This window comes from Priceomyces carsonii (genome assembly GCF_900007245.1).
Source record: "Priceomyces carsonii strain CBS4050 genome assembly, scaffold: Debaryomyces_carsonii_scaffold_3, whole genome shotgun sequence".
Classification (NCBI taxonomy): Eukaryota; Fungi; Ascomycota; class Pichiomycetes; order Serinales; family Debaryomycetaceae; genus Priceomyces; species Priceomyces carsonii.
Window position 1 is genome coordinate 1,188,679 of NW_026946676.1, and position 25,252 is coordinate 1,213,930.

Below are 25,252 nucleotides of genomic sequence, written 5' to 3' on the forward strand. Positions count from 1 at the left end.
CAATTGATTCTACCGCTTGATTGAAACAAAGATTTCACTTTTGATGTTGACTGCTCCTTTGTATTTGCTCCTGACTCATAATTTGGGGTGAATGAAGAAAAGTACGTACAAGAAACTCTCTCGTACCGCCCTTCGGGATGACATCGTTTACCACTTTCACTCTTGGGCATTTTTGTGGGTTAAACCTATATATATATAAAAGGTTTTCTCAGGTTCAACATAAAAACACTTGAGCAGTTGACTGTTAACATTAATATTTGTGGGCAACGGTATATCAAGGGAGTTGCTGGATGTCTCTTTGAATATGAGGTCCTTATCTTTACATCTTATAATTATGTTATGTGCATTTGCGTCGTAGCTCAACTCAATTGATCCGGCATTCAACTGTGACGATTGAAACTTGATCAACAAGTGATGCATTCCAGAGAGCCTTTGAAATATTGTACTGTAATCTAGCTTATTTGAAGATTGAGATTGTACTTCCTTTGGTAGCGGCTTGCTCGTCATACTTTTGAAGTTGGTGTAGTCAGATTCTATTTCTTCAATTAGCGGCTTCTTGTTATTTATACTCATCAACGGTGGTAGCTCCAGAGTATCAGCGTCCTCATTGTTTTTGTCTAGCTCAGAGATTAAAGCAGAAGTTTCGTTCTCTTTTAATTCTTGTAATTTTTTCAGGAACCCAGATTCATTAAGCTCATCTCGTCTTATAATAGTATGCGAAAGGTCGCCCTTCGATAACATCTTCGGAATGCTATACTCTCTTTCCAAAGTTAGCTCATATAATAGCTCGATTGCTTCTATGCACCATTCTATTAATATTGATCTTAAATCGCTATTGACCTGGCACCACTGAAAGCAAAGGCTATTAATGCAGCAATCATATACTAAAGATGGTTGTCCTTTTTTGTCCTTATTCTCTTTCTCATTGGAAACAATTATTGGAATCTCCCATTCATTATTTATGATCAAAGGGAATACTTCTGGAGGATCAAAATCCTTCGATGGTTTGGGAACTTGCTTATCATGACAAATATTCATAAACACCTTCATATGAATTGGATGGCCTGTTAAATTCCGAGAGTTAACGATCTTTGTCTTAACAACAAACCCGGGTACTGGATCCAACTGGATAGGCTCCTCATCAACTTCTATTGATGCCATTTTGATACTATGTGTTTAAATCTTGATATTTTTAAAGTACGGAAAGTTCGAGGTCTGAAATAGTACTTAGAACGCACAAAGTGGAAGTGTGAACCAAAATAAAAAGCTAATTCCTTTCCTGTGATACGGACTACACATATCACTTGTTGATTTCCCTTTGATATCAGTCTATAGATATTGTTGGGTATTAATTATATCGAAAGTGAACATTGAGTCATGTTGACTCAGAATCATCGAACATTAACAAAAATCGATTTCTCACCAGTTTCTCTCGTACTTATAAATAGTCAAAGTTTCCTAACAGGTTCCATTCGCTAGAACTAGTCAAGATTCATTTTTCTAATTTTATCAAGCGTATGAATGTGCTAGTCTATTCTTCCCAAGGGACGACAACAGAAAGTGTTAAGCATTGTTTAGAATCCCTTCGACTCCATTTGTCACCATATTATGCGGTAATTCCTGTCACAGAGTCTACTCTTTTGAATGAACCATGGATATATAAGACATCCTTATTAGTGATGCCGGGTGGTGCTGACTTGCCATACTGCCGGATTTTAAATGGAGAAGGTAATAGAACCATATCAAAGTTTGTGAAGAAAGGTGGTAGATTTATGGGCTTTTGTGCTGGTGCTTATTATGCATCAGGCCGTTGTGAATTTGAAGTAGGAAATCCCAAGATGGAAGTTTCAGGTTCGAGAGAGTTATCTTTCTTTCCAGGAACCTCCAAGGGATGTGCTTACAAAGGATTTGTCTATGAAAGTCACAATGGTGCAAGGGTCGCTCCATTAAGCGTGAACACCGCAGCTTTACCTGGTTGTCCTAATGTTGTTTATAATTATTACAATGGTGGAGGGGTCTTTCTTAACGCATCTTCCTATGAAAATACAGAGGTTCTAGCGCGATATACTGAATCCCTAGACGTTGAGGATCAAGAGAAGGCAGCAGTTGTTTATTGTAAGGTAGGGAAAGGCGCTGCAGTTTTAAGTGGGACACATCCTGAGTTCACAGCAAGTCTTATGAAGCCAAGTCAGGTTGAGCCTAATTTCAACAATATAGTTCGAACTCTATCGGATCATGAACATGAGAGGAAAGTATTCTTGCAGTCTTGTCTAAAGAAGCTAGGAATGAAAGTCAACGAAGACGTTGACATGTCGATTCCAAGGATCACTCCAATATATTTGTCATCTCATTTGAATCCGAATAGTGTGAGTAGTCTCTTTCAGACCTTGAAACAAAACCTTGATTTTGTCAATGGAAATTGCTTTGAGGATCATTCTGACACTTTCTGTCTACATGATGCATCTAAAAAATCAGAGAACGATCTCTCTTATACTGATACTGAATCTACCGGTGATCCAGATAGCGAAATAAAACACATAAACTTTTTAACTACTGGCACATTGCCTGACACTAATGTCACGCCATATTTCAACATGGAGGCATATTTTGACCATTTGAAAGAATTATATAACTCAGAACCTGGAGGAATAGGATCAATTTTAGGATATGGTGAGGTCGTTACTTCAACAAACACTATGTTAGATTGTAATCCTGGATGGCTCAGCTATCTACCACATGGTTTTGCTTTAACTGCCACAACACAGGTTTCTGGTAGAGGCCGTGGAGGAAATGTTTGGATTAACCCAAAAGGTGTTATGGCACTGTCAATATTGTTTAAAATTCCTTCGGGAAGTAAAAATTCATCTTCTATTGTTACGTTACAATACTTATGTGGACTAGCTTTGATCGAGCTGATTCTAGGATATGGAAGCAGAGATTCCGGAATTGGATATGAGGACATGCCAATAAAAATAAAATGGCCCAACGATATATTTTCCTTGAAGCCTGAATACTTTAATGAACTCACTGATAAAGACAAAACTGAGAAGAAGGTCGAAGGAGACGAAAAGAGGTACGCCAAAATATCTGGAGCTCTTATAAATTCTCAGTTTTTGAATAATGCGTTTCACCTCGTCTGGGGTGGTGGTGTTAATGTCTCTAATTCTGCTCCTACAACATCCTTGAACATAGTTCTCGAACGTTTAAATGTCCTTAGACAAAAGAAAGGATTGCCGGCACTTCCACCATATAAACACGAGCTTTTGTTAGCCAAAGTAATGTATACCATGGATAAATTTTATGAGGTTTTCAAACACTCTGGTTTGAGTCCTTTCCTACCTTTATACTATAAAAGATGGTTCCATTCAAATCAAACAGTTGATCTAGATTCAGAAGGAAATGGAAGTGCTAGAACTTGTACTATAAAAGGAATAACCCCAGATTATGGCTTATTAATCGTAGAAGACATTAAGACGAGTGAAACTTTACACTTACAACCTGATGGGAACTCTTTTGATATCTTTAAGGGTTTGGTATATAAGAAGACTTAGGTTTAAGTAATGATAAATAATGTATTTAGTCGCGAAATACCTCAGAGTATTATATAATATAAGATTTTATTTATTTACAGCCATCAGAAACGACGGGTCATTACACAAATTAATATATAAACTGGTCTTTTCCCATGAAGGTGAAGGTGGTAGAATGGCACGGAGTAGGGACATGGCATTGGAAGTTAGCTTCTGAAGACCAGGACAAAAGTGGATATGTGGACGAGTTATGCGGCATTTGTCGAGTGGCATTTGATGGAACGTGCCCAAACTGCAAATATCCAGGTGATGACTGTCCTCTAGTCTTAGGAGCTGGATGTACACATAATTTCCATCTTCATTGCATTTTAAAGTGGTTAGAGCAGGATACATCTAAGGGACTTTGTCCCATGTGTAGACAAGTCTTCACGTATAAGGACTCCCCAGATATAGCCATTCCAGAGGATATATCAAATTTGCAGACGCTTATCGACAGCCATAGGGTAATGCGTTCAAGAGCGAATAATAGTAGTGAGCAAGAGTTTGAAACTTTTGAAGAAGAATAGGCTCTCTCTTCAAGCTGTTATCAAGACAGAGTTGTTATTAAGACTGTTGTTATTAAGACTGTTGTTATTAAGACCGTTGTTAGTAACATAGTAGAGTTTCTTGTCTGGTTCTTTCCGAAAGCTAAGATATATCTCATAAGAGAGAGGAGAACCCAGCAGTATATACATAGCATTTATATGGTGGCATTTCATGATTAAAGGTTTTCGTTTTTATTAGATAAACTGTAATATCAACACTTAAAGTTCTGCGCATTTAGATATTTCAAAGGTCTATTCTTTCAAGAGAACTGAATCTCAGAACCTTATCCGTGACTCCCAGTTAAACAATGATTCCACTGCTCTTGCTATACAGAATTCCCATGTTGAGGCAGTTCGAACGGTCTGGGTTGAGATTGACTCGTCAATTCACTTTTAGAAGCCTTTCTTCAGTAGGTCCAGTACGTGATAGTCTCGACAGTGTTAATAATACAAAGATTGTAACGGCTGAAAAGTTGCATACTACTGGTTCTCCATTCTCTGCTAGTGAATTAGAAGCAGCTAGGTTAGCGAGAGATGCGGCTATTGGTAAACTCAAGTTCTTGCCGGAAAAATGGATACCGTATGCTGAATTGATGAGATTAGAAAAACCAGCAGGAACACTTTTCTTGTTGATACCATCCTTTTGGGGCATAACCATGGCTTCTTTTTCCATAGGTGCGCCGTTTTTGACCTTCTTCTCTGCTGTGTCTTTGTTTTCCATTGGTGCTGTCATTATGAGAGGTGCAGGTTGTACTATCAATGATTTACTTGATAGAAATTTGGACAACAAAGTTGCAAGGACTATGGAGAGACCAATTACGAGTGGTAGAGTGTCTGTTCCCGAGGCAGTTGTATTCCTTGCGGCTCAATGCTTTATTGGACTTGGTGTATTGTTATCATTACCTTCAGATTGTCTTCTTCTAGGTGCACTCTCACTTCCGTTCGTTGCTTCTTATCCATTGTTCAAAAGATTCACGTACTATCCTCAAGTGGTACTATCGACATGTTTTAGCTGGGGTTGTCTTTTGGGTTTTCCGGCGGTCGGTGCGCCATTAGCTCTTTGGGTTTCAGTTCCTCTTTACATATCCAATTGGATTTGGTGTATGACATATGATACAGTGTATGCCCATCAAGATAAAAAGTTTGATGTGAATGCAGGTATTAAATCAACGGCATTGGCGTGGGGCGATAAAACGAAACCTATTACTTATGGGCTCCTGACATTGCAGGCGTCTGCCTTTGCATTGTCTGGTTTCATGAACGGTATGGGTCCTGGATTTTACATTGGTGGAATATGGGGATTTTACAGGCTCTTCCGTCAGCTTAAGGAAGTCAATTTAGATGATCCTAAGAGCTGCTGGAATTTCTTTACCGGAAACATCAATACTGGCTTTGTATTTTGGTTCGGTATGTTATTTGACTACATTTTAAAATTGGGTGGATTCTTATAATATAAGAAGGATATAGAAAACTCGTTGCAGTATATAGTGTAAAATAACTTTCCCCTTGTCACTGAGACAAATCTCTATAGATGTCCGCTGTGAAAGTCTTTTCCGCTTTGCTTATCATTTTCTTAGCCATCATTTCTCGATGTTCTATTCCTAGTTCAACAAGTGCCTCCATTAAGTATTCCTGAATATATATCAAAGGAATATAATCCGGAATTGAAATCAATATATCCTTTATGTTGAAAAATGTAATGCCATAATTTGTTGTAAAATGCTTCAATGCTAAAAACGTCTGGGATTTATCGTCCCTATCCTCTAGGTAGAAATTCAAAATTATTCGTAAGTTGGCCTGAATATCATTCAACTCTAATTTATCAGGTTTCGATTCAGCTTCCTTGTAATAGTGCTTTCTGGAATACCTAAATTCCCCATATATTGCAAAGTATTCCGCTGAAGAAAAATCCGAAATGCTAAGAAGTGTGGGAATGGGGTTTCTCTTTTCTATGAGAAGTTTAAAATAAGAGAGCATTGGATTATCACCAATTAAATCTTCAAACTTTTCAAAGGAAGATTTGGTTACGTTCAGGCGTATTAGAAACAACTCGTAAACCTTCACATATAACTCCAAAAAACCTTCGCACTCGCTTTGTTTCATATGAATATTAATGTAGTCACTCCAGCTAATCTTTGGCCATATATCATCACTCAAAGAGTTCTCTATCTTATAAGTGCTTTGCAATATTTCAAAATTATTTTTAGTTTCTTCTGACGAAGACCTTGTTTTTAATGTCTTAAGTAGCTCAAACAAAAGATCATCAATAAATTTTAAATTTCCACTATCATCCATTAAGGCAGATTCCAAGATCTCAATCTTCAACATAGAAAAATCCGATCCGTTTGAACTAGAGATTTCTTCCAAAATATGGTTATGTGTTGACGCGAATTTTTCATTCTTGTTCTCCTTCATGAATTGTACTCCCTTATCTGGGTTGATTTTTAGTAACTCAAGTAAGTATTTACCATATATCTTTTCATCAGTTAAAGACTTAAGTACTCTAAAAACTGTATCAAAAAATTTAGGATTCTCTACTGATCTATTATTCGAGGGATGGCTCAAATTCCTTAAGCAGAGTTCGCAAAGCTTCTCTGATATTTCATTATCGTCTTTATTGAACTCGATTATTACCTTGTACAAGATAAATAAGACGTCATCTTTTTTTGATTGCTCCAAGTTTTTCAAAATCAAATGATCATCACTGTCTAGCGATCTCCACGAGTTTTCATCTTCTTCTGACACAAATTTATCAAGAACTTCCGCCGTAGCGTTCCCATAGATGAATGCACGACTTGTGGCTATCAAAGATTCATCATCTTTTGGCAAGTATTTATAAACCTTAATAAGATATTTCAAGCCAAGTTCCTTGGTAAATTTACCTCTCACGGGCTCAATAAATTCTTTGAGGCCCACATAGAAATTAAAAGAGTTCCAAAGTTGATCTATTGGATCGAAGGGAATAAATAGGAATAATATCATTCTAGGATCAATGAGCAATATATCATCCGAAGATTCTGTAATTTCTGAGAGGCATTCTGCAAAATTTTCTTCGAAAATCAAAACGAAAACTAAAAGCATTTTCAAAAATAATTGTACGTCATCTTTGCATGATTTAAGCAAGCTCTTTATATCGCCCTTCGGGCTGTTTGCACTTTCACCTTCAAAGTACTTCTTCACTTCGCTACAAGTTAAGATTACTTCATTTTTTTTGAAGACTAACCATATATCTGACTCAGAAAAAATAAGAAATGTTCCATCAAGGAAAATTCTTGCAGCTAGTGGATTCGTTTCATGGTCTCTGACACGTATTTTGGAGAGCAATTCACCCATTTCGGCATCATCTAATTCTATCGTGGGAACATCACAAAGATTATAAAAAGCTGAAGCTAATTGTGTGTTAGTTTCCTGTGATATTGGTTCTACTTCTTGTTTTCCACTATCTTCTTCTAAAGCTGGCTCTACTTCTTGCTTTCCACTATCATCTTCTAAGGCTGGCTCTACTTCTTGCTTTACACTATCATCTCCTGAGGCTGGCTCTACTTCTTGCTTTACACTCTCGTCTTCTGAGGTGACTGATGTCCTTGCTTGTTCTATGTCAATATCATCTGTTCCCATAATTAAGGGAGTTATAGATTCGTTGAACACTGTATTTAGGTGTATTAATGAGCTTACCAATAATCTAGTCTCGGTATTCTTCTCGAACGCTCCAAAAACAAAGGGCCATTTCACTAATAATCCACTTTTTGGGTATCCTTCATTGAGAAAGGAAAGAGTACCTCTAGTGACATCGCCAGCAGAATTAAAAAACATACATATCGTAGTACTTTCGTCCGAACGAATTGTTACAAGATATTCTTCGTCCCCATCCTTATCCTGAGCAATAAATGGAATGATTTGAGGAGGTACATCACTTTTTGGTAAATTGGAAGGGTTGTAATCAAAAAGAGGAATCTTCTTGGTCTGTTTTAAATCAATTAGATCGTAGCTAGCCTCGTTTGCGACTAAACCAAGGTTACTGTAATTTATCGAAGAAGATGAAGCAGCCGAGACTCCCTTAATACCTTTTGAGTAATTTATATCTTTCAATAGTTTTATCAGATCTGTTCTGATTTGTATTATCCTTATCTTATTCGAACTTAATAGAATAACTTTATCATCGAGTGGGGCCTCTTGTTTCTGTAATGTGACTCGTTGCGAATAAGCAAGAAGCAGTACGTCATTAACATCCTTTAACTTGCCTATCTGACAAGCACTAAGTTCTGGAAGGTTGTACACCACGCATATAGTACCTACTATTACTAGAGCTTTCAGAATACCGTTCATAATAAGGATCTTTTTAACTGGTAGCAGCTCATCCGACAATTTCAATTGAGAAATTAGCATGTAGTCTGGAGCATCTTCAAACTTATGGTAATGTAGCATTCTTCCTTTCAGAGTACCAACGTACAAGTTATTCGTATAGGTGGAAATGCATCGTATACTATCATGATCAAAATCTCCATTTTCGTTACACAGTATTAAATGATGGATGTTAAATAGAGCCTTTCCTTCTATATCATTGATTCTTATCTCACTACCTACCATCACATGTGCTATATAAGGAGATTAAGACTAGATACTCATTAATGAAGCTTGACTTACAAACAATTGTAGATATATATATCAATGTTAGGCAAAATGTAGTTTGTTATATACAGGATACGAAATACTATATTTCAAGAATCAAGAGCCACAGGTGGTAAAGCCGGTGGAAATGCTAGGTTATCTCTATGAGCTGCGTATTCACTGTCTGCGTACCCTAGTACTTCCTCTATTTGGCTACTTTGCAACCCTTTGATTTTTTGGAGTTCTAATGAGCTGTAGTTTACTCTACAATGGCCAATTTCCATGGCCTCAGATCTTGGGGAAGACCTGTTTGGGAGAACCTTTATCGATACACATTCATTTTCATGGAAGGTTCCTTCCACATCCACTATCCCTGCTGGTAATAATCCAGCTCTATTTTTTCTGGTAAGGGCTTCAAAGCATCCTTGGTCAATTAATATTGTGCCTTTTGTCTTGATCCCATGCAACAACCAAAATTGCTTGTCAGATTTAATTTTTGCATCTCGAGGTAATCCCAAGAATCTAGTGTGCAAAGGAATCTTATTAGCAGCAATTTCTTGAGCCAAGTATTTATTCTGTTCCTCTATGGTGAGATCTTTGTTGCTAGTAGATTGAATATTGCTCACGATAGATAGTATATAGTGCGGTTCTGAAGATTCTGTTATTATTGTCGTAACGCCGGCATTAGTGGCAAGGTCTGCTGCTATCAATTTTGTTGTCATGCCTCCCGTACCAACATCTGAGCCTGCTCCACTATCCGTAGTTTGAACTGAAAGCTCGTCAATTTTTTCTACAACTAATACTGGTTTTGCCTGTGGATTGACTCTGGGGTTTTCCTCGTATAGACATTTGACATCTGTCATTAAAAAGAGATAATCTGCATGCAACATTCCAGCAGTAATAGCAGAGAGTGTATCGTTATCACCAAACTTGATTTCTGCTACCGATAAAGTATCATTCTCATTAACTATTGGAATAACTCCCATTTCTAACAAAGCATGTATGGTGTTGGTAGCATTCTTGTATTGAGTAAAATCCATTATATCGTTTCTCGTAATGAGAATCTGTGCTATGGGTTGGTTTAATTGTCTGAAAAGATCGTCAAATAATCCTATTAGCCTTCCTTGCCCTATTGAAGCCAAAGCTTGAACTTCCGCAAGTTTACTTGGCTTACTCAGTATCCCAGTTCTTTTCATTCCAAACGCAATGGCTCCTGATGATACGACCACAATACGATGTCCTTGACGACGAAGATTGACAACTGTCTCCACAATACGTGACATGTTGGCAATACGAGGCTCCCTTGTTACCTCGTCCACCAAGGACGAGGTACCTAGCTTTATTACAATAGTATAAGTGTTTTCTATCATTTTTCGCTAGTTCACTGCTAACAGATTCTTTTAACTTCGAGATGAGAAGAAGTCTTGAGTCATATTCCTGCACATGGTTACATATGTCTAAAGATATTCTATACTTGATTTTGCATTCTAGTTGGCTATCATTCTAAGCCATAATATAGGTATCCATTGGGGCAGACTAGATACTGTTTTCAGTAAAATTTATCTAATAATATAAAGGTTTAGAAATTTGAGGGACTAATTATTTTTAATTCGTTAAACAAGGTTCGAAAAGAACAATGGGCCACTGCCATAACCATCATCGAGAAATTCAATCTTGTGATTGAGCCAGAAACCGACTAACACAACAATATATATCAAGATCAATATCGCGCCCTTAAAATAATTAGATTTTCCCTCCGCATAGATGTAAGTGAATAAGTAAATAGATATTAAAGCTGCAATGATATCCCATCTGGGAAAAACTAAGGCAAACATATTATCAACTTTAGTATATCCCTTAAAGATGGTGTAAACTACCAAGCTTGGAATTTGAATTAAAACGACTTGTAATGCGTAGGCACTACCAATTTCCATAGACAAGGCAACATTCCCTCCTATGGCGAAGGAAATGGCATTAACGAATTCAGTTGTATTAGGGACCAATGCAAATACCGTGAGACCTAAAAATTTTGGATCAATGGGAAAAATTGAAAGAACTGAATCAACGTTGTCAACCAAAATTTCTGCGATTATGGCGTACAAAAGTGTCGCACCAAGTAAAATGACAATTGACTTGTTTCTCGACCAGTTAGGAGCATCATGCCCTCCTCCTTGGTCTTCATTATCCATAGTGCTTGAGCGTCTAGTGATAGGGGCTCTGTCCTTGGTTGAGTGGATCTTCGGTGTATCATTACCAGGCGTTGTTTGACCAAGCTTTGAGGAAGATGCCCTGATGTCAGGCTGCACTGAAGTCAGTAATGAATTACCCTCTCTTTGGAGCTGCTGATTATCCAAACTTATGATACTTGGAGAGCGCAACTGTTCCTCTTTCTTCACTCCCTCGTGCGACGCAGTGGCCCATATCAAAGATGCATGTGTCCTTAAGGTGAAAAATAGGCCACAAATGTAGGCTAGGAATAAAGCAATCGCAACGATAATTGAAAACGGCTTAATAATTTTATAATATAGTTCATCCAATGTGAATTTTGGTTGAGTAAAGCGACATTGTGTACAGTCATCATTATCCACCGTAAAATCGCAGGACTTGCATTTCATTTCATATGATCCATATATTTGATAGAACAATGACGGAGCAAACATTATTACCATTGCAAATAGAAGCATGGTAGATGACACGCCAGCTGATCTTGGATTGTATCGCTGAGTCTTACGTCGGTAAGCACCCCCTACCATCGAAAGTCCTGGAAGTAATAACACACCTCCTAAAATTGATCCTATCATTGAGCCCTCTACTAATTTACCCTTTCCTTGATTTAAGGCCACGCAATACAAAAAAATTTCAACAACAGTGGAAAAGAATGCATTAATAACGGCACCAACTCCCATTGATGACTGCGCTGAAATTGACGCAACTGCTTGTCCTATGAAATAAGCTAAAGGTATGATTGAAAATAAACAAGCACAAAATAAGAAGGAGGCATCCGTGAACCAAGTAGACCACTCAAGCTTTTCTTTCAACAAATAATAATCCAAAATAACAAAGAAAACTGCAGTTAACAAGTTGATAAAAAATATGTTAGTTCCATCAATTGTATACTTATAGTAATGAAGCCCAACACATCTGTAAGTACATAAAAGAATCAGTTGGTGTTTTCTTCTTCTGTTTCCTTTATAGTATTCTTTTTCTGACTCAAAGTCTATTGCTAATGGATGACGTCTCAAATGGTCACATAAAATGCTTGAAATCTTAGCCATTGGAATAGTAAACACTATTAGCCAGCAAATTAATCCAACGATATAAATCACAGGCTGCAAGATTCCGTAGAAGTAAATATAAAATATGAAACGTCCTGAAGACCAGCTTCCTCTGCCAAATAACCTAAATTTTGTACTAGAGAAATCAGCATCATCCGTGCAAAATTCATCTAATGAGGGATAAGCTTCTCTAAGTGGCCTACCTTTGTGATCTTTAAGAAGCGGCCTTGACTCATCAGCATTAGTGTATCTCCTTGGTGGGGCAAAAAATAACCTTCCTTCATCTTGAGATCTCCATTTATGAAATTCTGATATTGACCTACCATCTAATTGATCTTCTTCCAAGTAGTTAGAATCTTTGTTCAAAAGAATGAAACGTCCAAATGGATATAACCAGTAGTAGCCAAGCTTTAACAAGAGTTTAACGTAGGCTCTCAGATACTTGTTAATAGCAAAACCAGAGCACAAAAATACAAAGATAGCTCCTAATGTACAAAAGGTACAAAGAATAACTCCAACGGTCAAGGTCCAAATAGCATTAAAAAAAGAAGTGGTCCAAAATATACCCGTGGGTCTACGCGAGTAAAAGTCATGAATATCTGCGTCTGCCTTCGATGCAACGGATCTTTTTTTCTTATAAAGCGATGGTTTCCAAATCTTTATACCAAAAGGATGTGTTGAATTAATAGCATCTTGCCTTTCTCGCAAATTCAAAGACTCAATTGTTTCACTAGACAGGGAAGAGCGTACTGAACCGGAGTCATTATTGTCCTTGTTTCTATAGTCTTCATATTCCTCATCCTGTTCAGGTATCGTCGGATTACTTTCAATTGCATCCAAGCTCCCTAGAGCTTCTTCCGTAACACGCAAATTATTAGAAATATTTGTTTCAATGCTTGTTGTTTTATTTAATAGATCTTGTCCAGAATCAAGCTTATTATTATCTTTGCCATCCTCTATTGCCTCAGAATATATAGCTGGAAGAATTGAACTACTCTTCGATTTCTTTTGAGTTAATGCCTTTAAGGCATCGTTATATCCCTCTAAATATTGTTCCTTCCTTTTGAGCTCTGCCTCTTCACCAGACTCAACATCACTTATAGCGTCATCTACAGAAAAAACATACTTACCACCTGATGCTAATCTCTTTATATGTGGCTTACTACCGTGCTTTTTCATTTTACTTGATGCTTTAGTCAGCGGTGAAGGAAGGGAAGAAGTGCTATTTTTTGACTCATCATTTTGGGATCCAAGGAGTAGCTTGGGTCGAGGTGATTGCTTGGGATTATTCGGAACATTCAGTAGCCCATCCAGCAGTGAATTGGTCATTTTAAGTCCTCTTAATAGAGTGAACGGCTTGCTTGTAATGTTTTACTCAATAATTTTTTTGATAAGAGGTAGTGTTTCATCTTAATTTGTATTCTCGAACAGTTATTTATAATTATATATATATACTAATTAGTTCCCTAATCTATGTCCTTTTCCTCTAAAAGCACTACCGTTATTACCAAACAATGGTACTGTAGAATGGTTCGTTCCAGCCCCAGACAGCTGGCCAGATATAGGAGAAACTCGTTCTGATCCTACCTCCGGACGGGCATCGAATGCCGTCGTTCTCTTCGATGTGTTAATTGGGTAGTTCAATAGATTATAAAGCCAAATAGGAGCTTTCAAGTAACCTTTATCGAAAATTGAGTCATTTATGAAATCCTGCGAGCTATTATTATCGAAGGATATTTGATTAATTCCAACTCTTCTTCCGCTTCTCTCTGTTGCAGTTAAACTTGAAGAATAAGAGCCCGAATACAAATTGTAGATAGGAAGCGTATTCGATTGAATACACTGATAAAGGTATCCCCCTAAAATTCCAATGAATGTGTCCAAGAATGACGAGTATCCATTAATCATTAACTTGAAGAATAAATTAAAAAGAGGCAAGTAATATGCTCTTATAGGCACAATTCCAAGAAAGTTGATCAATGAATTCTTCAGAGACCTGGACCATAAGTAAGTGACACAAGAAACCATCATCTGATGGTGAATTGGAAAATGAGAAGGATCAAACACACTATATGCCAAAGTCATCAACACTATTATTGTACCCGTAACTAGCGTGAACCATAAGCAGTCTGGAAAGTTACCTTTGAACTTTCCCATTGGACTCTCTAAGTGATTTGCAAACGTGTAAAAAAAGTAGATGTCTAATATCGCTTGAAATGGTTGATCGGTGAAGACTCCCAGTGGTAACAAGAATGCGGTGAAAAATCTGTAACACTGCAAGATTAGTGACAAGACTGCTGTAATAACTTTGAGTTGTCCTCCTTTATTTATTACCGCTTTTGCATATGATGCCTTGTCTAAAAGGACTGGTAAATAACATATTAAATCTTCTTTTTGGAGTAAGTTTAATGAGTTTGCAAAGCACACAATAACTGTCGAAATAGTGAAAAACCTTGTTACTGGTGGTATATTTCTAATGTTATCCGCAAGACTAGGCGAACGGTTGGTTACGGGAATCTGAGCACCATGCCTCCTAGCAGGTGGATCATTAGATGCTTTCGAGCTCATTTGGTCTAAGCGCTTGACAACTTCTGCTATATTCGCTCCATTTATTCTACTCGTCTCCTTTCCCTTTTCGAAAAAGATAAATGTAGGTATACTAGCTACACGATATCTTGATGCAATATCGGGAGAAGAATCCAAGTCGACTCTTGCAAACCCTATTTTGGAATAGCTGCCATTTTCATCCGCAAAAAGTTGATCAATTACTGGCTTGACAGCTTGACAAGGAGGACACCACACTGCAGTAAAATTGGCAACAAAAAAGTTATTTCTGGCCAAATAGCCGTCAAAATCTTTCATTGATCTGACAAATTGAACAGGCATAGCGCAATAATGTAGAATTTGGCTTTTTAAAATAGATTTCTCTTTCTTCTAATTCACAGTGCTATACAACAGCAGATTTTGAGAATTATTTAATCTAGCCAATTTAAAGTTTGAGACTTCTCGTTTTTGTAGACAATGTTATTAATTATGAATCGCTCAATAGAGGCCCCAGGGGGATATGAATTAGTTAATGGGACTGAGTCGGTAATATTCTTTGCCTAAGATACATCTCACGACAGCTCTATCCACTATGGCTGGAATGGGAGATGATTATTTAAATTCTGAGAAAGTAAAATAGAATTCTGAAGCTGTGAAGAAAGCAGATGAGAAGCTGAATGGAGAGCACAATCCACTTATCGTAATTTTTCAAAGGGATGTTTTAATTTTGATAGAGACATACCACAACTTCGGGAATTATGATAGACATTTGAATTAGATGAAGATGCCAGATGTAAATGGTTGAGAAGTGATGCCGAAGAATAAACAAGACTTAAACTTTTAAAGAACTAAAGCACCTAACAAGAATAATAGATTAATGCCGTCTAAAACATTTCATAGTCATTTTCATCTGCTAGTTAAGATGAGTCCGAAGATTCTAAAGAAGCTTAGAAAACTTCGAAGGAGAGGATTTGAAAGGGAATACTCAAGGAGATATTACCCTGTCCCTTGAAGGACTGAATACTTCAACGCAAACAATTGAGGATTGTTGTCTTAAAGTATCACCGTAGATTAATATTGATTATGCCTCAGATAAAGAAAGGATAGCATTCGATGCCACCACTTTAAAAAAGACCCAAAGATGTTACACCGAAAGATATCATAAAGTAACATGTCTCCACGCACAGTAAAGATACGAAAGTTGTGTAGAAAGAGCCTTAGTTGGCTCTTCTTGCTAAAATTTTCGACTCGAAGGTAGGCTATATGGTTACGCTGTATTCTATTCTTGATTTGGCGAATGACAAATACGCTGTTAAAATGAGCAGCTTATTGTGCAGACATGATTGAACAATTGGAGAGTTAAGTATTTCATATGCATTAGATCTTAGGATGTTTAGGCAAAGACTTGAAAAGTTAAATTCTTACTCGTTTAGGAACGTATGCCGACACTTTGAGGGATGATAATTCAGCCGTGAGGTTAAACGAAAGTCTTAAACTTGCGGCCCTATATTGTATCATAGAAAATTCAAGTGATGATTTAGAGAATACTCTACATAGAGGTTACGATTTAGAAGATAATCTTCTGTATTTTGATGGTGTCCTGAAGATTATTGATTTTCGATTTTCGATTTAAGGGAAAAAGAAAGTGAAAGAGAAAGAAAGGCACATATGGTTATTTCTTTTCATTTCTTTTGTATTTTAGTTATTCAATTATTTTTATGTCTACTGTAATAATAAGCTTTAAACCATCTGTTAAAGCACTCTGTCAATTCCAGTTTTCTAAACAAATATATAATGGGAACTTGATACTTTTGGATCATTCAACCTTTCAAAGTCACTGAGGATCAACTTTGAGATTTCTTGTTGATATAAGGCTTTAAAGTGCTTTAAAGGGCTCTAAAAATACTGAAGTCATATTAAACGTGTCTCAAACTGTTAATATCATCGTATAGATTCTTCCTCCATCTTAAAAATAATGAGTTTTGAGATTTCCACATAAAAAGTAAAATAATAATCAAATATCGACAGTTAGAGCAGAGCCTTATTAATAGAAAGATTATGAAGTTGGTACGATTTTTAATGAGTATGCCTAACTCAACAAACCAGCCCGTTACAGTAGAGCTTAAAAATGGGAACTCAATCAATGGGCAAATCTTATCGTGCTCACCTCTGATGAATTTATCATTAAAGAATATCAAACTAGTTCAACCGCATCAGGATCCACAGTTGCTACAATACATAAATATAAGAGGAAATCAGATTCGACAAATCATATTACCCGATGACCTTAACATAGAAAGTATCTTATCAAAAAGTGTCGTAAAAATCAAGGGTAATGGATCCGGACCTGGAGCAAAAAGTACTACAACACCAACTCGAGGAAGGCCAATGAAGCCTAGAGGAGGAAGAGGAGATAGAGGAAGAGGCTTTTAAGCTATTATATTGATTATCTATGTACACTTCTTATATGATTTAATGGAAAATAAAGCCATTTGGAACTTCACCACCAGGTTCTCTTCTTTTGTTCTCTCTTCGCAAGTTGCTTCTTATATCTGGGTCTGGACTTTGCAATGATTTCATCCATTGACTCAATAGCTGTCGCTCTTTGACTGAGTCTCTCGGGCAATGTTCTTTCCCATTTATGTTTCTTAGTGTTTAAAACACCTCTCATCCAGTTCTTGTTAATGTATTTCTCTTCATAAAACTTCTTTTGAGGAAGAGGAGGAAGTAAGTCGTGAATTCCAAATTTGTATGCCATTTTGAATAAGTCCGCTGACCTTCTGAGGGAGAACCTAGGCTCCTGCCATCTTCCTGTTTCTGGATTCTTGTTCGCTAAAAATGGATTCATCTTGGGATCGGTAATCGTAGATGGTGTTGCTGAATAGTCAGCAAATGGTCTCGGTGGATACTTGATGAAAAAATTATGAAGCTTCTGAGGAAGTCTTTTGAAGGCTTCCTTGGATGAAAGTGTCATATTTTCTCTATTTAACGTAAATTTAGTTATAAGCTCTAATAACTAATTAATTCTAACTAGTAAATGCTGAAAAATTTTTGGGCTTTGTGTAATCATAAATTATATAAGTCATAATAAACCATACTAATAAATTAAATTTTACATCTATTCAGGACCGTCAATGATGCACTTGATACATCCATTACCCCCTCTAACAACATCATATGCCTTAATAGCGTCGGCAAACTTAAATCTGTGTGTAATGATTCTCTCGAAATCGATAGCGGCATGCTCTTTACCGTTCTTATAGTTATCATCTAAGATCTTTACAGAGGTCTTAAAGTCGTTGAAACCATATCTAAAGGCACCAAACAAAGTAAGCTCTCTTGTAGAAAATTCCGTGATTGGGAATTTGACTAAACCGCCGGCATTTCCTACTTGAACATAACGGCCACCAGGTCTTAACGAGTTCACTCCCATTTGAATACATGGTTCGGCACCGGAACACTCCAAAACGACGTCAATGGCACCCAATTTCTCCCTCTTAATATATTCTTCAAAGCTTCCACCAGTCTTTGAGTTAAAGGTATGAGAGGCAACTCCGATTTCTTTCCCGATCTCTAACTTTGAATCAACAATATCAATCAAAACGACTGAGCTAGCTCCAAACTTGAGTGCTGATGCTGCTGCAAGAAGACCAACGGGCCCCGATCCAAATACAGCAACATTTTCTCCGAAAGTGATAGATGCCAACTTAACTGCGTGCACTCCGACACTTAATGGCTCAACAAGAGCACCCAATTCAAGACTGACATGATCTGGTAACTTAACTAAGAAGTCTTCTGGACTCTTGTAGTATTTACATAAAGTACCTGGAGGATTATTGCCATCACTACTAGGGGTTGCAGCAAACACCATATGAGGACATAAGTTATAATGACCCGATTTATATTCATCACTGAGTCTAGATGGAAGACCTGGCTCGATTGCAACCTTATCGCCTACTTTCACACTTTCAACCTTATCACCTACTTTGCTAACGATACCTGAAGACTCATGACCCATAACAAGAGGCTTCTTCAAGACGAATTGTCCGATCCTTCCATGAGCATAGTAATGAATATCGGATCCACAAATTCCTGTTTTCTTGACTTCAACCAAAACTTCATGAGGATCACTAATTTCAGGAGCTTTTAAATCTTCGAAAGAAAGATCGTCAACCTTGTTGAGAACCAAAGAACGATTTGAAACCATATCGAGCAGTGCTATTTAAATCTTTCTTATTTTCGAAAAAAGAAGAAAGCCTCTAAGCATGTGGAGCTTTGCTCCTCTTATACTTCTGGGAAAAAAGTTGCTCCCATGAATTATTCCGATAAATATTACTTAAAATAAGGACAACAAAATAGCCCCAAAACACTGAAGATATACAAATCTACTACATTCGCAAAGCAAGCCAGTTACAGTAACTTCTATTTCGTATCAAATAGTAACAAGTGTTATATAAATTTAGTCTTAAAAGTTGTTCTTTTCAGCAGTCATTACCGAGCATCTTTCTTCAGTTCGAATGCAATGCAATGCAAAAGAGAGTCGTATCTCCTTAAGCTTATTTAGCGAAAGTTTGTAAAGCTTCTAAAACTTCCAATTCGATGTTAGCTTCAGCTGCAACAACTTCGTCAGTGGACGAGGCTCTTTTTTGGGCATCTGCAATTAATGACTTAACAGCCTGAGTATCGAATTGATCTGGTTTGAATGCTTCAATAGCACTAATTGTCAACTTGCTACCGGGTTGGACTGTTGCGATACCACCGCTAACAAAGTATTGTTCTGTCTCTCCTCCTTTGGAGATAATCTCAATTAAACCTGGTCTTAATTGCTCAACAATTGGAATGTGGTTAGCCAAGATACCTAAGTCACCATTTACTGATGGCAAGTTAACTTGTTGAACTTCAGACTCAGAGTATAAAGTTTGATGAGGTAAAGCTAAAGATAATTTTAAACCATCAGATGCACCGGCTTCCGTGGCATAGGTTCTTCTCACAATAGATGATTGCTTAGCAACCTGACGTAATGTTTGTCTGAACATCTTTCTATATGATAACAATCACTAAATAGTTAGAAGTTAACGCTACAGTTTACTTGAATTTACCGATTTCCGCTTGAAAAATTCATAGTCGACCTAATTGCGAATTTAATTGGACAATGCTAGACTTCCTATTTTGGAATTATATGAGAAATTTAGTTACTTTGAATATTAATTCTACTACTACAATTCTATGAACGCCAGAAGGTTTTGCATATTTCAAGAGTCGTCATGGTCCTGAAAAAAAAAACAATTATCTTGATACTGGTAGGCAGGAATAACTCAAAGCTCAAGGACCAATAACTACTAATCGCCATCGCCTAACTGGTTCAAGAAGCTGTCAACGTCAAAATTTTCATCTACTGTCACAGGATTATTTGGATTGTCACCAGCCTGATCCAACAAGCTCAGGTTTAAACCATCTAAAAGCATATCATCATTTCCTAGCAAGTTATTCATATCAAGGTCAAGATCGTTGCTAGGCATATCTTTGTCTTTCTCTTTCTCTTCACCTGGATTAGTGTCTAAATTAAAATCCTTGTAGTTTATAGACGACAAGATATCAGATGGATCAGGAATACCATCGGTATTCAGATTATCAGTAAACAGGTTAGGTAAATCATTGAAGTTGAACCCAGGTGACATGAAATTATCAAAGCCAGGTGAATTCTTTTTCTCGAGCAATTTCTTCTTCTTTTCCTCTTCTGCTTGCTCTTTCCTCCGTTTCTCCTCCATTTCCTGCCTCCTGTTAGCTTCCTCAGCCCTAGCTCTCTGTTCATTCTCCGCTCGTTTTTTGGCTTCCCTTTCTTCTTCCTCTTTCAATTTGCGCTGACGCTCTTCTTCTTCTCTGAGCCTCAACTCTTCCTCCTTCTGCTTATTTTCGAGCATCTGTTCTATACACCATCGTGCATCGCTGAGCTTTGATACTGCATCGTCAAGAGTGTCATCAAATTTAGTTATGCTCGTTGATAGTTGTGCTGCTATGCTTGTTGTAATTAATTGATTATTAGTACCTGTAATAAGATTACTCTGTTTTTTATTGTTGTTGATGAATTCAAATATATACCCAGACGACCTGAGAACCTCGTTTAGGGAGAGATTGAGTTTGCTCTCCAAGTTCGACATCCTGGTCCAGCCTGCTGTCGATGTTCTTAGATTAGATTATCCGTAAGCTCTGAGCTTCAATGGCTCGAGTTTCAGTGTGCAAGTGGAGCAAGCTGTCATCGCGCACGTGATTTGTCCCGAATCACAAAAACGCGAATGCTCTAGGCAGATTTGCATTATAAACATCGCGTTAATTTTCAACTCAACAGACGTTCAAGTCGTATCTAAAAAAACAGAAAAATCACAACTCATTGCAAGGTTTCTTATAAACGATAAGTCTTCTCGATTCCTTATTGTAAGAGCTTGGATTTTAGTGAAATAAATGTCAGATCAGCTTCTTGCTAGAGAAGGGCCATTGGGGCACGTCTGGTTAGCTGCTAATTATGATAAGAAGCTTACTAAACAACAATTATTAGGTACAAGCATTGAGGCGAGTTCGACTTTGATATCAAAGACTCCTATTAGTAATTGGACTACCTCATATACCCAAGATGATAAAGGCACCATAACACTCAGATTATCAGGTCAATTATTGTTGGGAATAGTCAGAATATATTCCAGGAAAACAAAGTATTTGTTAGAAGATATGAACGATATTCTACTTCGACTCAAGAACTCGTTTAAATATGTCATCGGTGATTCATTCATTGGTGAAAAGGCTCTGGTAAATGTGGCACCGCAACAGACAACAATATCGAATATAAATACTATTATGTTGTCAGACCAAGTCACAGGTATGGACTTATTGTATCAAGATGATTTAGACTTGGATCAGATTCCTAGTAAAAATTTATTTGACCAAAATGAAAATGATAATAATGGAGATTCCAGCTTTACATTTGACCAATCAATAGAATTTCCTAGATATACTGAAGATAATGACAATCAAAACGTTACGGGTAACGATTTAGAGTTGGAGCTTGATTTCGATCTTGAGGACGATGTAAATGCAAATGAAAGTCATGATGATTCTGTGGAACTTGGACGAAATGTGAGCAACATACCAGATAATCCTGAGATCTCCATTCTAGATGACCTAAAGATGGCTGACCATGACCTTGATTTTGATTTCGATATACCTTTGGAAGGTTCTGAGGATCAAGATAATCATTCCGATGAACCAGCAGAACCAGTAACACCGGAGATTGTCTCGCAGCCTGTCCCGCAGTCAAGAACAAGAAGAACTGGTGTAACAGAAGATGGACAATTGATCACAAACAAAAGAAAGCTCAAGATTGACCTACCAGAAGAAATGGAAGGTATATCTGTCCAAACATTAAAACAAAATCAACAAATTCTCGTAAATGGGAGTCAATATATAACAGTTCCATTATCCGAAAAGGATAAGATGCTATTAATCTATGAGCTCGCAATGCCAATCCCCAAGAAAAGAAAAACATGGAATATTGACAATCAGTTAAAGCAAGCATGCTTCGATTTATCGAGAGAAGAGGAAGAGCAATTAGAAGAACAACATCAATTGCAATTTAATGAGTTGGATGAATATAATGAGGATGTAAGCTTTGACTTGTCTCTTCCGGGCCTAGAGGAGACAGACGTGCTGCAAACTGATCTTGAAGCACCACCGATTCAACATGAAAGTTCACAACATGGAAATGGGACAGAACTTACTACACAAGTAGCACAGGGGCTTCGAAGCATTTTCCTTGAGAAAGAGGTAGCAAGTCTTTCTGAAGTGATTACGAAAGATTTGTCAATTAACGAGAGTGACGTGGAGAAACTTCCCTTGGGAATAGTTAACAAGGCAAATGGAGGAGAGATCATTAATAACAGGAAAGAGGCCACGAAATGCTTTTTTGAGCTTTTGGTTCTCGCCTCTCATGACTGCGTTTCTCTATCGCAAACGTCCAAGGGTAATACCGAGATTGGCGGAGAAATTTGCATCCAGCCAAGAGATAGAATTCACAGTTTCTTCCTTTAAATATATGTACATTAGATTAATATTTATATCTAAAAATGAATGTTGCAATACGGCAGTTCCGTGTTTAGGCTTATTCGTCCAGCGATTCATCGTAAGACTGCAAAATGTATTGGAATCCAGAATCGAGATCTTTATTTTCTGACATTCTAATTGAGTTTTCTAGTGACTTCGAGTCTATTGTCCAGGCAGAAACGGATCCATCTTTAAATCCTATTACCAATTGATTGCCGCTATGCGTGAAAATGGCAGACGTTGGCACTTCTTTAGTAGTTGGAATATTGAAAATAGGATTCCACACTTTGCATTCGATATCCCAGAAGTTGATCACCGGAATATCTGACATTCCAACTGTGATGAACTGAAAAGGGTGATTGGGACGTACAGCAATACTTGATATCACACTGGTTGTTGGAATGTTTATTAATGGCTTGCTCCTCTTCATATCCCAAATTCGTAAATTCCAATCCAAATGAGAAGAGATAATGAACTTTTTGCCTATACGATCCATGGAAGTTAAAATTGACGATTGAAGTTCATTCGGAGAGTCCTGAATAATATATGTAGTTGCTTTTAAATCATTATTGAATCGGTATAGCTTGCCTTCTTCTACTCCAATAATAAGAGTATTCAAGACCTTCTCTTCTAAAGATGCTAATGTAGTCGTCGTCTCGCTGTCAAGTAAAAGTGAATCCAGAACGATTAGATTGTCTTCTAAGCCTGGAAATTGCAGAAATTCATCTGATGAATATAATCTTATTGTTTTGAACTTGGGAGCCTCCAAGAAATTCGTTGACCACGCATTCACAGATCCATCATAAGAAGTTGAAACTATAACAATACTTCCATCGTTTAAAAACTGGTTAATGGAAGAAATCGCCAGTGTATGAAAAGTGCCTAATATAGGCGTGCTCAACGTCGGCAATCTTGCCACAGTAGAAGAATCTGAAGATAGTAAGTCCCATATGACTATTGTACCGTCGTCTAATCCTCCAATAATCTTATTCGAGTTTACTTTATCAAATTTGATTTGGTTGATTTGAGAAGTACATTGAAGAAAATATTCTGGAAAGCTGTTGGAGCCTTTGAGGCTATAAACTATAGCATATCCCTCTGAGTCACATTCATGTATCGATTCAGAATATGCAATTATAACAAGCTCTTCAAAATGAGGGGATACGTCTATTGCAGTAACGGATCTTCCTTTCTCTCCTGCTATGCTATATATTTGATCAAATGAAATACTGGATTTTTCGCTTTTGTTTGCATTAGATCCGTCCAACGCTTTATTATAATCTATTACCCCATTGGTGTCAATTGCATCCTCTATGACGACCTTATTAAGTAGCTTGATACAATCTTTAATCAGTGCATCTAACAAAGGCACATCAATTTCTTTTAACGCCGTTTCTTCAGATTCTTTAGATTCCCTGTCTGGTACTTCATAACCTTTTTCATTCACATCACTGTCGGTAGTACTCGATGTCTCTTCGTCGTCTTCGCACCTGACCTGAATACCTTTATCAAAAGTTTCCTTCTCTTTCTCTAAGTTATCAGGAATATTTATCTTGTTATTTTCGGAGACATTGTCAACTTGTATCGCTACACTAACCGTTTTTGTTTCACTCACTGGTATTTGAAGCTGATCTCTCAATTCGTCTACATTCACTTCATGTTCACTGGACTTCAATAATCTCTTCTGTTTAAGTTCTTTGAGTCTTTGACGCTTTTGCTCAAGAAGCAATTGTCTATCTCGTGGCTCCATGCTTCATTAAATTTTCTCTTTGTTATATATAACACTTGAGTACTTAAATGATCTGATTAACGCGTATTGCAAAAAAACAATTTTAATGATGTTCGGGACTTTAATTTAAGTGTATTCTATAGAAATATTACATTAAAGATGGATAAGGGCATGGAGATAGATGATATTTTACAAGAATTTGAGGAAAAGTCTAAGGAGCAGAATATTAGATCATCCAAGTTTCAAGATGACAATATATATAATAGCTTAATCGCGGCAATGTTGAATGAAAGGATGTCTCCAGAAATTTTACCGTATCAAAAAGACTTGATGAGGAAAGTATTGGAGCACTTATCTAATCAACAGCAGTATCTATTAGACTCCCATGAATATGGAGATTTGAATCTAGAGTCGGGGATTGTTTCGGGAGACTTTAAGCTTCAATTAATGATAATGGAAACAGACATTGAACGGGTTAATTATCTTGTAAGATTGTACCTTAGAACGAGACTATCGAAATTAGATAAATTTACGCTTCATTATATAAACGAAACCTCGAAAGAGTCTAGTCCACTTTTATCTGAAGAAGAAAAGGACTATATGCATAAACACTTCAAAATTCTTACAGAGCTTTACAATAATTGTTTCCTCAAGAAAATGCCGGAGTATTTAACCTACTTGGATGATACAAGTGGAGGAAAATCTATGATTTCAATACCAGATCTCAATGTACCTGTATTTATAAAATCTGTTTCAAAAGAACCCATAATAATACATAGTAATGATGATAATGACGATGACCTTGAGATTGTGTTGAATGGAATCTACGTGGTCAAGTACAGCTTGGTGAAAAAATATATAGAACTAGGTGACATAGTTCTAATATAGAAT

General features: G+C 37.1%; 16 protein-coding genes across 16 annotated transcripts; 6 read left to right on the forward strand and 10 right to left on the reverse strand.

The window, feature by feature from the left end:
• Positions 1–156: 156 nt before the first annotated feature.
• Positions 157–1,161, reverse strand: PRCAT00003163001 (uncharacterized protein; the record flags this gene model as incomplete). The annotated part of the gene is made up of 1 exon (XM_062953067.1): positions 157–1,161. One exon carries the CDS (start codon positions 1,159–1,161, stop codon positions 157–159), a length of 1,005 nt encoding a protein of 334 aa, XP_062809906.1.
• Positions 1,162–1,517: 356 nt separating this feature from the next.
• PRCAT00003164001 (biotin--[acetyl-CoA-carboxylase] ligase) lies at positions 1,518–3,551 on the forward strand (the record flags this gene model as incomplete). The annotated part of the gene is made up of 1 exon (XM_062953068.1): positions 1,518–3,551. One exon carries the CDS (start codon positions 1,518–1,520, stop codon positions 3,549–3,551), a length of 2,034 nt encoding a protein of 677 aa, XP_062809907.1.
• Positions 3,552–3,685: 134 nt separating this feature from the next.
• PRCAT00003165001 (anaphase promoting complex subunit 11) lies at positions 3,686–4,096 on the forward strand (the record flags this gene model as incomplete). Its single annotated transcript, XM_062953069.1, has 1 exon — positions 3,686–4,096. The coding sequence occupies one exon, from the start codon at positions 3,686–3,688 to the stop codon at positions 4,094–4,096; it is 411 nt and encodes a 136-aa protein (XP_062809908.1).
• A 326-nt stretch (positions 4,097–4,422) lies between these two features.
• PRCAT00003166001 (4-hydroxybenzoate octaprenyltransferase) lies at positions 4,423–5,565 on the forward strand (the record flags this gene model as incomplete). The annotated part of the gene is made up of 1 exon (XM_062953070.1): positions 4,423–5,565. The coding sequence occupies one exon, from the start codon at positions 4,423–4,425 to the stop codon at positions 5,563–5,565; it is 1,143 nt and encodes a 380-aa protein (XP_062809909.1).
• Positions 5,566–5,623: 58 nt separating this feature from the next.
• Positions 5,624–8,701, reverse strand: PRCAT00003167001 (CORVET complex subunit; the record flags this gene model as incomplete). Its single annotated transcript, XM_062953071.1, has 1 exon — positions 5,624–8,701. One exon carries the CDS (start codon positions 8,699–8,701, stop codon positions 5,624–5,626), a length of 3,078 nt encoding a protein of 1,025 aa, XP_062809910.1.
• A 131-nt stretch (positions 8,702–8,832) lies between these two features.
• Positions 8,833–10,092, reverse strand: PRO1 (glutamate 5-kinase; the record flags this gene model as incomplete). The annotated part of the gene is made up of 1 exon (XM_062953072.1): positions 8,833–10,092. The coding sequence occupies one exon, from the start codon at positions 10,090–10,092 to the stop codon at positions 8,833–8,835; it is 1,260 nt and encodes a 419-aa protein (XP_062809911.1).
• A 243-nt stretch (positions 10,093–10,335) lies between these two features.
• Positions 10,336–13,326, reverse strand: PRCAT00003169001 (uncharacterized protein; the record flags this gene model as incomplete). The annotated part of the gene is made up of 1 exon (XM_062953073.1): positions 10,336–13,326. One exon carries the CDS (start codon positions 13,324–13,326, stop codon positions 10,336–10,338), a length of 2,991 nt encoding a protein of 996 aa, XP_062809912.1.
• Positions 13,327–13,455: 129 nt separating this feature from the next.
• PRCAT00003170001 (uncharacterized protein) lies at positions 13,456–14,883 on the reverse strand (the record flags this gene model as incomplete). Its single annotated transcript, XM_062953074.1, has 1 exon — positions 13,456–14,883. The coding sequence occupies one exon, from the start codon at positions 14,881–14,883 to the stop codon at positions 13,456–13,458; it is 1,428 nt and encodes a 475-aa protein (XP_062809913.1).
• Positions 14,884–16,599: 1,716 nt separating this feature from the next.
• PRCAT00003171001 (mRNA splicing protein) lies at positions 16,600–16,974 on the forward strand (the record flags this gene model as incomplete). Its single annotated transcript, XM_062953075.1, has 1 exon — positions 16,600–16,974. The coding sequence occupies one exon, from the start codon at positions 16,600–16,602 to the stop codon at positions 16,972–16,974; it is 375 nt and encodes a 124-aa protein (XP_062809914.1).
• A 67-nt stretch (positions 16,975–17,041) lies between these two features.
• Positions 17,042–17,515, reverse strand: PRCAT00003172001 (mitochondrial 54S ribosomal protein mL59; the record flags this gene model as incomplete). The annotated part of the gene is made up of 1 exon (XM_062953076.1): positions 17,042–17,515. The coding sequence occupies one exon, from the start codon at positions 17,513–17,515 to the stop codon at positions 17,042–17,044; it is 474 nt and encodes a 157-aa protein (XP_062809915.1).
• Positions 17,516–17,659: 144 nt separating this feature from the next.
• On the reverse strand, positions 17,660–18,748 carry XYL2 (L-iditol 2-dehydrogenase; the record flags this gene model as incomplete). The annotated part of the gene is made up of 1 exon (XM_062953078.1): positions 17,660–18,748. One exon carries the CDS (start codon positions 18,746–18,748, stop codon positions 17,660–17,662), a length of 1,089 nt encoding a protein of 362 aa, XP_062809916.1.
• A 349-nt stretch (positions 18,749–19,097) lies between these two features.
• Positions 19,098–19,577, reverse strand: ATP16 (F1F0 ATP synthase subunit delta; the record flags this gene model as incomplete). Its single annotated transcript, XM_062953079.1, has 1 exon — positions 19,098–19,577. The coding sequence occupies one exon, from the start codon at positions 19,575–19,577 to the stop codon at positions 19,098–19,100; it is 480 nt and encodes a 159-aa protein (XP_062809917.1).
• A 303-nt stretch (positions 19,578–19,880) lies between these two features.
• CTA26 (Cta26p) lies at positions 19,881–20,699 on the reverse strand (the record flags this gene model as incomplete). The annotated part of the gene is made up of 1 exon (XM_062953080.1): positions 19,881–20,699. One exon carries the CDS (start codon positions 20,697–20,699, stop codon positions 19,881–19,883), a length of 819 nt encoding a protein of 272 aa, XP_062809918.1.
• A 301-nt stretch (positions 20,700–21,000) lies between these two features.
• MCD1 (kleisin alpha) lies at positions 21,001–22,620 on the forward strand (the record flags this gene model as incomplete). Its single annotated transcript, XM_062953081.1, has 1 exon — positions 21,001–22,620. The coding sequence occupies one exon, from the start codon at positions 21,001–21,003 to the stop codon at positions 22,618–22,620; it is 1,620 nt and encodes a 539-aa protein (XP_062809919.1).
• A 70-nt stretch (positions 22,621–22,690) lies between these two features.
• Positions 22,691–24,382, reverse strand: PRCAT00003177001 (uncharacterized protein; the record flags this gene model as incomplete). Its single annotated transcript, XM_062953082.1, has 1 exon — positions 22,691–24,382. The coding sequence occupies one exon, from the start codon at positions 24,380–24,382 to the stop codon at positions 22,691–22,693; it is 1,692 nt and encodes a 563-aa protein (XP_062809920.1).
• Positions 24,383–24,520: 138 nt separating this feature from the next.
• On the forward strand, positions 24,521–25,249 carry SLD5 (DNA replication protein; the record flags this gene model as incomplete). The annotated part of the gene is made up of 1 exon (XM_062953083.1): positions 24,521–25,249. The coding sequence occupies one exon, from the start codon at positions 24,521–24,523 to the stop codon at positions 25,247–25,249; it is 729 nt and encodes a 242-aa protein (XP_062809921.1).
• Positions 25,250–25,252: the final 3 nt, after the last annotated feature.